The 13,868-nt window shown below is 44.4% G+C and overlaps 1 protein-coding gene across 2 annotated transcripts in view; it reads left to right on the forward strand.

Moving 5' to 3' along the window:
• Nucleotides 1-12,797: 12,797 nt before the first annotated feature.
• Nucleotides 12,798-13,868, forward strand: part of Cav1 (caveolin 1) — a 31,051-nt gene continuing 29,980 nt past the window's right edge. Inside the window, exon 1 of one of the 2 annotated variants that reach the window (XM_048448990.3) lies at nt 12,798-12,956. In XM_048448990.3, the coding sequence (XP_048304947.1) occupies nt 12,927-12,956 (30 nt within the window). In that variant the 5' untranslated portion in view covers nt 12,798-12,926. Of the gene's footprint in view, nt 12,957-13,621; nt 13,640-13,868 lie in introns of those variants that run through there. The other variant, XM_085683869.2, reaches the window with a different exon arrangement.

Raw genomic sequence — 13,868 nt, forward strand, 5'->3', positions numbered from 1 at the left:
GGAAGCAGAGAGCAGGCCAGAGGCCGAGCTAGAATCTCTAGACCAGTACCCATAGGTCCTATTTCTTCTAGACAGCCAGTCAGGCTCCACCCCCTAAAGGTCTGTAAGTTCCTACAGCTCCATCCACAGAAGACCAAGTGTTCAAACAGGTGACATTTCTGACTCAAGCCGGGCCTGCCTTATTCTTCATTGTCTTGCTTGAAACCTATTTTCAAATCTTCAGAAACAGGGAACTCTAAGAACTTGGGAACCTGATTGTAGACAAGCTTATGTGAATGGTAATTACCTTTGCTACTCCATTTCCCGCTAAAGTCAGCTAAAACATGATTTCTGTAAAAATTGACCTGTTAGAAAACAGGACCTCTGCACTGTGTCGCTGTGTCATAGGATAAATTAAACAGCAGTGAAGAGACCGTGCAAATGACTCCATTTCTGTGGTTGCAACGTTAGCACTGCACAGTGTAGGCTAACAAGAGCTTCCAGCCGTTCTGGAGGGTCGCACAAAGCAGGCAGGAGAGAAATAGATAAAGCCGCAGTGAGAACTTAGGGCAGCTGGTGCAATGCATCACAATATAGGACATCTCCTCTGAAAGGCAGACCCAGGAGGAGGCAAAGAATGTCAGCGCACTAGAAACCCAGGCTATAGACTTAAGGAATAAGAATAATTTGGGCTCGATTCACCCCAGTGTCTTCTCTCTTCACTTCTAAGTAGCAAAATGAGCCCAAGACGGCTCCCCTCGACATAGTTTAAAGTCATTTTGTACCCTCTAGCCTTTCTCTGGGTAACGTTTGAAATGCTACCACAGGGATCTTAACTCTGATGCTTTTTAAGTGGAAAATAGCCTTGAGTGGGGTCACATTTCAATTGATTGCAGCCTTATATTTTAAACTCCAGAATGAATGGGTAGTCTAAAGGGGAGATTGAACACTGCAGAAGGGATCCCAGGAAGAGCCCCGAGTATTGCATGGAGCACATACACAGACCAAGAAGAAAGTCAGGTTAGAGACACAAAGACAGAGGGCTGCAATGACATTGACCTTAACCCGTCCCAGCTCTGCTTTGGAGACCTCTGCTTCTCATTCCTAAGCGTGGCTCAGTGGAAACTGAATAGGAGTGGGGAGAGTTCAGTCCACAAAAGAGACTTCTTTTTCTCCACAAAGAAGAATTGCTTTTGTCTTATTGAATACAAATGGGCCTGGGAGGGAGCCTAGGGGCTCCACAGGAACCATGTCCCCCAAAGACCATCCGGCGAGCAACGCTGAGGATGAAAACGGAACCATGGCTGTGACCGCTTGTGCCGCTTTCACCTTGCCTGGCTCCGCTGTTGACCCCAGCCGTGGTGTCTGTGACGGAGAACGGATACCACAGAGCAGTCAGAGAAATCAGAGGCCATCACTTCCACAATTACCCCGAAATGGGACAAGGACACCTCTCTGCCTGCACTTGGACGCGTTATGTTACGCAGCTTGGCTGCACGGCTGGAGAAGTCATTCTGCCATTATGAGACCAGGTAGAGGTGGAGAGGGATGAGAGACAGGAAGAGACAAGACTCAGTGGGAAGCGGCATGTTGCCAAGGGCAAACGCTCCTCTCCGATGTAAACGGAGCAGGAAGATGAGAGCAACAGGTCACCTCTAGAGTGTTCTTTTCTTTCCCTGCCTTCCAGCCACTTGTCACTGAGCACGATCCAGTCACAAAAGGGGAGAGAAGGGCAGAAGGCAGGTCCTGCTGCAGTTCCAGACAATTGCTGTCTCATCTAACTGGGGCAGTGAAACAAGGAGTCGTTTGGGAAGTTGCAGGGCAGAAGCAGGCTCGTTTTCGGGGAGCCAAGTGGCAAAGAGTAGCGTGCTTGTAATCCTTCGTGCATACACAGCTGAGAGTTGTACTCTCGGTACGTGCAACGACAGGAAAGTATACATTGGATAAGTACTTAGGAACTGGGAGCTTCATCTGTGACTTACAGCATGGATTCTACTGTTCCTGTTTTCGAAATGATGTAAATGATACCTGGAAGTTGAGGGATTTGCTCGAGATCACCCTTGAAATAAAGATTTGAGCCAAGAAAATCTGACACTAAAGCTTGCATTTGGGGGATGTCTGCTTTCCCGACGATTCTCTGTGTGGCTTCTCCTGCCTTTTCTACCAGCATTCAGTCATGTAACCTTCCAGAAGCATGTGCTTTCATTCGAATCAGTCCCAGCTCCTCAGAGGTAGGGCCTCTCCCAACCTGAAAGCTTTTCCCCAGCTCGGGCATCTTCTAATACAGCTTAATACCCTGATTCTCTAAGTACAACTTTTACAGTCTTGCTTCAGGCTCTTATTGATGTGACATTCCCCTCTGTATGCTGTGAATATCATTGGTTAATAAAGGAACCGCTCTGGGCTTATAGCAGAGCAATAGCGGTACAGAGCTAGGCAGGGAAAACTAAACTGAATGCTGGGAGAAAGGAGGCAGAGTCAGAGAGAAGCCATGTAGCCCCGCCGGAGTCAGACGGAACTTTAGCCGGTAAGCCACAGACACATGGCAACACACAGATTAGCACTGGACTTAGCTCCCAAGGTCCAAATGAGGAGCAGAAGGAGGGAGAACATGAACAAGGAAGTCAGGACCATGAGGGGTGCATCCACCCACTGAGACAGTGGGACTGATCTAATGGGAGCTCACCAAGGCCACATTTAGAGTGTCCAGTTTGATCACATGCTCCATCACTCCCAGGTCTTCTAAACAGGTATCCTCTGAGTAAAATCACTAGGCTGGTGTGCCTCGGCTGGCTGCTCACTATGTCAGGTATACTTAATGCAACTCAGTCCTTTCTTTAAAAAAAAAAAAATCACATTGGTTAATGCCCAGTGCATAATTCCTAATGTCACACCTATGAAACTAGTTTCTAAATGGCAAAAAAAAAAAACACCTGACATTTTTCTGCAAGGAGCTTCGTCAACGTAACCTATGGGGCTCCCTTTCGATGATGCTTGCTGTCATTTTCTTAGAAACAGTCCTTTAACAGTCCTTTACTTCCGCTTGTTGAACTCGGGTTCGCTGTCAGACACCCTGCTGTGTTTCCACAGATCTTCATCGGAAAGTTTTCTACTGCTTGTGTTTTCCATTTTGTTTTGTTTATTTGTTTTATCCATGGTTCCCGTACAGGTGAGTAGTACTTACCGGCATGGATCCTGCTTTTCAAATGTCTTAAAGTCTCAACTTTCCACTGCATCCTGTCCACCGCACTCCTTAAGGGCGCGTCCCTGTGCACTGCCTGTAGATTCTGACAAGATGCAATTCTGACTCAGTGTGTCTGGGACTGGACCTGAGATTCTGTATTCCCGGTGATCACTCCTGTGTTACTGAACCTCTTGGTCACCCTCTGAGTGCCATGGCTCTAAAAGTCACTTGTAATAAGATGAGGGATGAGAGACATATGAGAGAGCTCCAGAGATAGTAGTGATGTCATCCATGTCCTTGGTTCTCTGAGAAGGTACAACATGTAATTTACATATTATAATCTCCTCATTTCTATCCACTTTTAAAACACATTCCCATGCTCTCATGCTCTCTGAAGTAAGTAGAGCCAACTGAAGCTAACCTGTAAAACACACAATAAAAAACTAAACTCAGTCACCAGCCACATAAGAACAAGGTTGTAGTGCTGTCTTTTCTTTGGAAAAAATATTAAACATTATATGATTGTGGAAACCAAACCATTTAATATCTAATATTAAACTGTACATACATACACACACATTTGCCCCTATGCTTTTTTAAGAGTTACATATTTATCATCGAGTATCATTGCCTTGGAGGAAGTGGTGTGTAGAGACACATTTTCCCTAGGTAAAAGCAATTCCTGGGAAATAGTTTGTTTACTAGGGAAAGCACCAAAGTAAGGAGCGTTTCCTTTGTTAAATAATGAAGCATTGGCTTAAAACCAGATGTGTCTGTAAACAAAGGGCTTCTGGGGAAGACTCCTCCCAGATATTTACAGTTGCTCATGAAAAACATCAGAGTTTCATATCTCTATCAAAACTAGTGCCATTTTTAGTCTTTACCATTTCATCGTGATCAAAATATATGTTTTGACCCAATAGAATTAAAAATAAAGTATATAGTTTTGTAATATAATACAGGAAAAGCTGTGTGGCTATTCCAGAAGTATGTATCTTAGTTCCGGTTGGTCACACTGAAGTACACTAAGCTACTTCATATTATATATTGCAACTTATTGCAGTCAGTTCTAGACAGCATTTATGTCCAAAAGGGAGTCACGATTTATTTAGCTTGGGCAGGATGAAGTGTAGTCATTATTGCACTACACCAAGTCTCTCAACTAGATAAAATGCAATAATTTGCTTCATCACTTGACTTCACACTTTCTGAAACCTTCCAACCCAACACTTACTTATGGTATTTTATTTTTATTAAATAGAATTGCATTTGTATTTCCACTATTGATATAAATCAACTCAGATGAAAGAATAAGCAAGATATTTAATTTTTAACTTTACATTTTCAGAATATATAATCCTTTGATCATGTTACAATTGGCTGTAAGTTTGGACTAAGATTTCTTATCTTGAAGAATGATAGCACAGTTATGATCTAGTTATCAATATGAGGTAAATAGATCACTCAGTTTCATGGCAGCTAATTTGATCTGATAACAACTTGAATCGACAATTTTACATGGGCCTCAAGCACCTGTCCCTACTCTAGAATATTCCTAATACACTGCATAATGCTTCCTAAGAACGAGATAAAGGATGGCAATAGAGAATATATCAAAACTTAGATGAAAACCTAGAAAGTCAGTAAAAAGCCAATCCCTAACATTGCTCTGGCTTCCTTTTGTTCACACCCTACTATGGCTTTCTCATTGGTGGGTTTCAATTTCTCCTCCCTTGACCTAGGATTAGGCTATGTCATTTTCCATAGGTCAGGTAACAAAGCAAAAGTCACAATTCACCATTCCAGCTCAAAGCTTTAGAAGCACTGTATATTTTTCTTGACCTTTTGGACCTCAGCTCCTTCTTGGAGCATGAAAGGAGCATTTTAAAGGAATATTACCCATTCAGCTAGTGGTACAAGGAAGGAGAGAAGCACGGAGATCAACTTCCACAGACCAAATCATCCAAGAGCAGTCAACTAGGCAGTGAATCTTACAGAAGAAATGGTAGCTGTATTAAACCCCTGGATTTTAGAGTGGTTTATTTATACAGCCATGCAGTAGCCATAACTATGGGTGATTGATAAACCCTAAAGTTTAGTTTTAAGGTAAGTATCAAATGTATGATAACAAAATCATGCTGGTTTCCTTCAACTTTAACTTTCAGTTAGTTATTATGGTAACATTTAGACAGCTCCATGAAGCCACAAGGACTGCTAGCCTAACAAGGCAACCATGCTTTCAGCAGCTTTTGAGGGGACACAAAAACGAGTTCACTTTTTTTGTTTGTTTGTTTGACTGGTTGGTTGGTTTGATTTTTGTCTGTGAAGATAGAATTTCTCTGTGTGGCCCTGAATGTTCTAAAAATCCTCTCTGCAGACCAGGCTAGTTTCAGACTCAGAGATCTACCTGCTTCTGCCTCCTGAGTGCTGGGACTAAAGGTGTGCCGGGGTAATAACAAATTCACTCTCAGGACAGGATTTGGTGCTCTAAAGTTTTCTGGAGACCGCACTCCCAGTAAATCGTGAGTCAGATTGGCTTAGAACTGAGTAGGAAAAGGATTGCTGACTCAAGGGCAGGCTGGTGGTCTGGAAGCTCCATGGAGGCCATATTGCTCCAGTATTACTATTTTTGGTTAAACAGAGGGATAAGGGCTTTAATATGAAGCTGTCCGTGAAATAGAAGTGTTGTTTGCAACTTGAGTCTGCTGGTTTGTTTCAGTTCAGACAAACTAGATAGAGCCCACAGGTGTTACTGGGAACGAGGACAATTTCCAAAGTTTACTGATGTCCTTTCTGTTGCCCCTGGAATTTTCCTTCCCTTCCCAAAGCAAGACTATAACGAAGGGGAGCAGAGTAGAGTCTCTTCACCCCCAAAGCCTTGTTCCTGGGGATTCAGAGCATAACAGTATTACTGGGTAGCTCAGGGCTAGGGTGCCCGCGCAAGGGAAATGAAGTTAAGGGAATGACAAAGGAGTATTTGATAGGTGTGCATTCATAAGCAGATAATTGAAGAGGTTCAGAGAGCAAAGGTAATGTTTCTTATTTCTGAGTAGGGCTCATGCTGGTAGCAACACCCCGGTGTTTCTCTGAGCCATGGCAAGGCTAGGGAGTGACTCTACGTAGCCAGAGATGGATATCCTGCACTCCTGCATAGTTCCTGTCTTCCTGGTCCATCATCTTTCCTCAGAGCCCAAGGGACAGGATAGAAAGAAGAAAGCATCACTGGTCAGATGATAGTCAACTTCCCATCGCTGGAACAAATGCTTGGCCTAGGCAACTTGTAAGGAAGAATGAGTTGTTCTCACTCCAAGTTTGTCTGACTCTAGTTCATGGTCAGTTGTTCCTGCGACTTCGGGGACAGTTCTAAAGCAGCACATAGCATTAGCACCGAGCAGACCCAAAGTGTTTGCTTTACAGCAAGGATGTAACAGAAAGCAAGGGGAAGAATCTGGAGTCCTATAGACTCTGAGTTCACTGACGGCGACCTAAAGGTCTCACCTCATAATGTTTCCACCACCTCCCAATAGCTCAACCCTGAAGACTCTGGGAGACAGTCATGACAGAACCATGGTGAATGGTGTAGGCAAACTCACTGCCTGAGGACAGCTGTCAGGCTGCAGAGCAAATGAAGAGACTCCTCCGTACACATGCCTCAAAATCCCTCAATAAGTCATAAACTCTCTTTTAGATACACTACTGAGAAGGTGTGGGGAAGAAGGAATTGCCCTCAGTAAAGTTTCTATCACTTAAAGGAATGGGAGTTTCTAAGAAAAATTTAGTTCAACTGAAGTAAAGGGTTGTTACGACTCACAGGGGACTTCAACATTGTCTATGTTTTCCACTTAAATTCTAAAGCAAACAAGAGACAGGACAAAATGATTATATCAAAAAGCTTGACGGGGCCTGCTCATATATGTGTTCACTTTGGACAATTGGATGGTTTTACTGTGAAAACACTGTGTGGTGGTTTGAATAAGAGCAGCTTGTAGGCTTCTAGATTTGAATGCTGGGTCTGTAGGAGTGGCACTACATGACCAGGATTAGGAAGGAGGTTTAGCCTTGCTGGCTGAGTGGGGCTGGGCTTTGGGGTCTCACACGCCTAAGCCAGGCCCAGAGTCTCTCTGCTTCTTGCTTCCCTGCTACCTGTGAATACAGATGTGAAACTCTCAACTACTTTTCTAGCACCTTGTGGGCTTGCTTGTCACCATTTTCTTGCCGTGATGATAATGGATGGAACCTCAGAAAGCTCTAAGCCCCAACTAAATGCTTTCTTTTTGCTTATAAAAAGAAAGCATTTAGACTCTATGGCTTGTTGGAGCCATAGAGTCTCTTCAGAGCAATAGAATATTGACTAAGACATATCGTGAGGTAAAATGTATCCAATCCGTTATTAAATTTGTGGTCTAAACTCTGTCCCCCACATTAGCAGCATTCGTTGTGATTTAGGTAGCTTCACCAATACTTTTATTTTTAAAATTAATTTGTTTCACATTCCAACTGCTGTTTCCCTTCCTTGCTCTCCTCCCATTCCCTCCAACCCCCGACCTCCCCTCTGCTGCTCCTGCCCCCCAATCCACTCCTCCTCTGTTTCTGTTCAGAAAAAGGCAGTCTTCCTATGGATATCAACAGGGCAAGCCCTATCAAGTCTCAGTAAGACTAAGAACATCCAAGTGTGAGCAGTAGGTCCCAAGAGACAGTCTCTGTTCCCACTGTTAGGAGTCCTACAAGAGGATCAAGCTACACAACTGTCCCATATGTGCAGAGGGCCTAGGTGAGCCCCCCCGGAAGGCTGCCTGGCTGTCGCTTCAGACTCTATGATCTCCTAGGAGCCCAGGTAGCTGATTCTGTGGGTTTTCTTGTCTGCACCAATACTTGAATTGTATCATTTTATGGAATGTTCACAGCACCCCAATGGGTATGTATCAACTATATTTTCCCATTTTTTTGTCTTTTTTTCTAATTTATTCTTCTCTCATATATTGCACCCCAACCATGGTTTCCCCTCCTTCCTCTCTTCCCAGTCCCTCCTACATCCCCTTTCCCCTAAATTCACTTTTCCTCCTTTTCCTTCAGAAAAGGGCGGGCCTCCCAGGGATACCAACGAAGCATTGCATGTCGTTATAATAAGGATAATAAGATGTTAGTTAAAACAAAAAATAATTAAAAAAATAAAGACACAACTAAAAGAGAGAATTACAGACTGATCTTACTCATGAACATTGATACAAAAATAGAAGACAATTAAAATAATAATCTGCAGGACTCTTGGTCAAGAAACCATAGAAACAGTTTGTTTTCTTTTGTTTTTAAGATATAAATTAAAATATAAATTAACCTCTGAGATGGCTCAGAGGTTAACAGCACTGAGTTAACCAGAGGTCCTGAGTTCAATTCCCAGCAACCACATTATGGCTCACAGCCATCTATAATGAGATATGGTGCCCTCTTCTGGCATACAGGCATACATGGAGACCAAATGTTGTATACATAATAAATAAATCTTTAAAAAATATATAAATTAGATAGACAAAATACCTTTAAAATACTGGAAGAAAAGCTGGGCATGACATACCTATAAATTCCAGTATTTGACAGGTAGAAGCAGAGAGAACCAGCATCCTCTGTCACAGGGAGTTTGATGTTGGATGATGATGGTGACAATGATAAAGATTAAACCAAAGAGGGCCCCCAACTAGGCCTCAAGACAGACAGGGATAAGAAAGGAAATAGCAACATACCAAGTGTTCATTCAGAGTGCTCTTAATTTCTGAGTAAAATTCAGGAAATAGAGAAAGGAGGCCTCCAAGGAATCTGGGAGACAAGATAAGCAGGGGAAGAGGTGTGAGGTGGTGATGACAATAAACAGTTGAGCTAGACAGAGCCGGCGCTAAAATGCTGCCATGCTTATACCCCTACGTGTGACTAGCGACCACCTGACAGGTACCCTTTATCCAGAGGGCCGTCAGATAATTAGCAGTGTCCTGAGAAGAGCCCCAGTGTCACAACTCAAGTCTGGAATGACCAGTGAGTGACTTTGTCTTACACACACACACACACACACACACACACACACAATGGCAAAGCCATTTACAACTTGTGCCAAAATCTCTTTTGTAAACGAATTGATAAGGATACACTTGGGTAATCTATGCATCTGAATGCTGGAAAAGATTGGAAAGATTTTGCATCCTGTTTGAAGCTGTATTTATTTTATTTTATCTGTATGAGTGTCTTGCCTACATGCCTGTATGAGCACCATGTGTGTGTCAGTGCCTGTAGGGGCCAGAAGAGGGCAGAGGATCCGCTAGAACCGGGGTTACAGACAGTGTGATCTACCGCTTGGGAACTCAAAACAGATCCTCTGTAAGAGTAGCAAGTTCTCAAATCCTCTTCGCCTCTGAGTCATCGCCCCAGCCCAATTTTGCTTCTATTAAGACCACTGATGTCACTGTACGTGGTTCAACCTTAGTCTTCTAACCCCAGAGGAGAAATAAGATAAGACTGGACGAGAAGAGGAAAAAGGCCCAGGGTGTTAAGAAGGGGAAAAGGACCCCGCTGCAGGATGATGAGAAGGAAGAAAGAACACAAAAAGCCGCCAGTTCGTTATTTAGCCATGAGCAGCTGCCTGTGACCCTGGACGTACCAGGTATGGCTATTTGTCAGCACAGAAAAAGTTCATTATCCAACATAATTTCCTCAGAAGGAAACTTCAGTTTTTTCATCTCTAACGTAGTGGGAATTAGATTATCCATGTCCTATTCAGTTAAGTAACTCATAATCCACAAGCTGACGTTTTATGTTGCTCCTAACACGAAAACAAAATAAATCGACTGCAGTTTCTAGTAAATGATTTAGAGAAAGCTATTAACTTGCCTTCAAGCCCACAGCTATCCGTGTGGCTATCAGAGGAAGGGATTGTTTACCGTCTACTCACTGAAATCTTGTACCTAGGTTAGCGAGTCCTGCATCTGTACTTCTCACGGGACTGGAGCTGTTTCTCCCAGCCAGCTGTAACAGCCAGCATAAGAGCTGCTTGTCTCTGGTGCCTGCTTCTTGTTGAGGCAGGTTACTTCAACACTTTGGGGTTTTTTCCACTCGCTAGGAATTCATCTTGGCATTGACAACGCTTCACTGAGTGTTACGATGCCAAGCGCCACTGTTGATTTGACATGGATAAGGGTTTCCCCAGTGAGGTGGCTTGGTGACATTCCCTCTGCCAAGGACTAGTTAGGCATCCACTGGAGACCTCTCCTGGAGCTCCTTTCCTGCCTGGAACACAAGAGAAGCTCTCCCAGCTCCTACTGATTTCTTCACAGCCAGAATTACTCATAGGCAGCTGAAAACTGAGTAACAATAAGTGGGAACCAGTTACTACATTTTCCCTAGAACAGAGCCCGTATTGCCTTGCAGAAAATATCGATGAAAGAAAATGTATGTAGTATAGAAAGGACACTCTAAGAGATCATCTGTGTGGCCAGTGCAGAGTAAATGGAACGAAAAAGCATCCTTTTTCTGAGTGTTTATCAAGTGCTTGGAACACAAGTTGACTAAAGACTTTAGTAAGAAGGGTCGCTTGTTGGTTCCCAGCCTCCCAGCTAGCTTAGACCCAAAATAATCACACAGAAACTATATTACTTAAAACATTGCTTGGCCTATTAGCTCTAACTTCTTATCGGCTAGCTCTTACATTTTAATTAACCCATCTCCATTAATCTGTGTATCACCACATGGCAGTGGCTTACCAGAAAAGTCTCAGCATGTCTGACTCTGGCAGCAGATCCACAGCATCTCTCCGACTCTGCCTTCTTCCTCCCAGCATTCAGTCCAGCTTTCCCAGCCTACCTAAGTTCTGCCCTGTCAACAGGCTAAGGCAGTTTCTTTATTCGTTAACCAATGCAAGCAACACATAGACCTCCCACACCACTTTAGAAAGGTAATTTAGCAGAAATAAAACCAAGAAAACGTGTCTTTTGGAAGATCTTTAATCTCATGGTGAATAATAGCTAGCGTAAGTTATCTCCTGTTTATCACACTGACTTCCCCCTGCCATCTTTAGTTAAGTTGATCCTTTGATTTCAACAATGCATAGCTAATCGCCCTTATTTCATCAGCATAATATAAGCAACTGTTGAAATATCATTGCATTAGTAGTATGATTACCACATACCAATCAAAATAACTAATTCAAAAACTGTATTGCCTTTTTCCCCATGAGCAGGGGTCCAGTCTGCTTAGGTCACTGGTCTCTTCATGTCTTCTTTCATGATCAGTTCTCTGAGGGTGCCGTTCTCTACTCTCAGGCCCGCGTTTCTTCTTCATCTTCTCCCTGATCCCATGTTCTGGCTTCTTGATAGCAATTTTTAAATTTTTAAAATATCCTTTGAAGCCGGGCGGTGGTGGCACATGCATTTAATCCCAAATTGGGAAGACAGAGGCAGGTGGATCTCTATGAGTTCGAGGCCAGCCTGTTCTACAAAGAGACTTCCCGGGAAAGCCAGGGCTGTTACATAGAGAAACCCTGTATCAAAAAAAAAACAAAAAAACAAAAAAAAAAAACACAGAAAAGAAAGAAAAGGAAAGGAAAGGAAAGGGGAAAAAAAGCAAAGAAAAGAAAAAGAAAAAAAGAAAAGAAAAGAAAGACTAAAGAAATCCTCCGTCCCTTCCAGTGTCTATGGCAGTTTGTGTATGAATGTTTAGATAAAAACACCCTTTTCAGTTTGGTGGGGGTGAATTTCTTAGCTTCTGCCTCTCGTTAGCTACTCAGTTCTTTAGTGAAAAGCAACTATAGTTGATTCTATTTGTAATAAAATAAAAGGAGGTTGGCCAGATTTTGAAACTGACATTTTAGTTGTTAACTTAAAAAACCATGTCAAGTCAGTTTGTCAAAAGCCATCTCCTCTCACAGTCAACCTTATCTCTCTGGGCAGGGGGACTCTAGTCCTGAGGATGGAATTCAGTGGTAGAGTGTTTCCGTCCAGGTATGATGTACAAAGCCCTGGGTTTGATCTCAACGGGATAGAAAACTCCTCTCTGGTAACAAACTTGAACCTTCAACTAAAATTTTCTACAGTTGGAAATATTCAAAATGCTTGTGATTATGGCATAACCGGTTGGTAGTAATTTCATTTTCATTTTTACAGAGATCATTAATAGCATGACAGGCACCCACACAGATTCCTTCCTTTTTTTTATGTAAAGTGCTCCTTAGGCTTCCGAGTATTCTCTGTGAAATAGAGAGGCAGATCATCAGTCCCTGGAGGTAATGGAATGTGGGCGAAGCAGGGAAGCTGCTTAGGACAGGGCAGAATTCTTTCTGCTGCTCCGGATGCCCATACTGGGCATCTCTGCAGACTCTGGTGCTCCCTCCACCCCTGCTGTGATGATGCACTGGGAAAACATTCGCTCTCCCAGGGATGCTTCTCTGTTAGTTTATAGCTGGGAAAATGTTGCCCCGGGTCTAAAATATCTGCCCAAACAGCCTAGCGCTGATGAAGGCTTTCTCACAGGCTCTCAGCTCCCCGCGGGCGCTCCCCGCCCTCTGCTGCCAGAACCTTGGGGATGTGCCTAGACCCGGCGCAGAGCACGTCCCAGCCAACTGAGAGCAGAACAAACCACTGGCGGATAGCCAAGAGGCTCCCTCCCAGCCACCGCCCCCCGCCAGCGCCTTTTCCCCCCTATACAATACAAGATCTTCCTTCCTCAGTTCTCTTAAATCACAGCCCAGGGAAACCTCCTCAGAGCCTGCAGCCAGCCACGCGCCAGCATGTCTGGGGGCAAATACGTAGACTCCGAGGTAGGCTTGGGTGAGGGCGCGCCCGGCTCCAAAGTGCCTGCTTTTGCTATCTCCCACTCCAAATGCTCCAGCTGCTTTCCTAGCCCCTGCCCTCTCTCCGCCTTCACAGCTCTCCTCTCCTGCTGGCACCGCTGAGGAATGGGTCTGGGTGGGGAGGTGAAGAAAAGTCAGGAATTGTTTATGGCTTCCTTTTGGAGAGGGAACCAAAGGAGCCCACCGGGAAACCGAGGATCGGGGTCCTGCGTTGGTAGTCTGGCTTACTTAGAACTAAGTTTTTGAGATGGCTCCGTATGCAATGCCCCCCACGGACAAACCACTTGCTACTGGGAGGCTGAGAGCTGCTGCGGCTGGTGGTGGTGGTGGTGTGTTTGTACTGAGGGGGGTGTCATTTGCCCACAGCTGAGGACAGTCCCCACAGGAGCCTAAAGTGGCTGGCCTGAGCGGCGGCACGCCTGTCTTGCACTTAGCAAAGTTCTCGAGCACTTCAAAATGGGCGGCGGCCCGGGGGAGTTCCGAGGTGGGGAGTCTCCTTCCTCACAAGTATCACCACCATTGGCAACTAGTTCCTGGCACTCAGGTGGCCTAAATGTGGAGACCTCGGCTTCCCAAATGTGATTCCCGTTCAGCCTCGGGCAGACAGCCTGAAGGTGATCTAAGTAAGGGTGGGTTAGGGAGTCCTTCAGGTGAGAAGCCTTTCTAGAACATTGGGGTGGGGGGAGTCTGGCACATTCTCTGACATAAAAGTATGCTAGAAAGTATGTTAGATTTTTGACCCACCCAGTTCACCCCCACTGCCTAAGAAAAACTATGAAGCAAAAGGGGCTAGAAGAAGGGTAGGGGACGCGGCAGGTGCGAGGGAGCCGCACGGAGGGACAGACAAGATGGGACCACTGAGTCTGTCAGTATGGTTCA

This window comes from Myodes glareolus, chromosome 25 (assembly GCF_982192425.1).
Source record: "Myodes glareolus chromosome 25, mMyoGla1.1, whole genome shotgun sequence".
Classification (NCBI taxonomy): Eukaryota; Metazoa; Chordata; class Mammalia; order Rodentia; family Cricetidae; genus Myodes; species Myodes glareolus.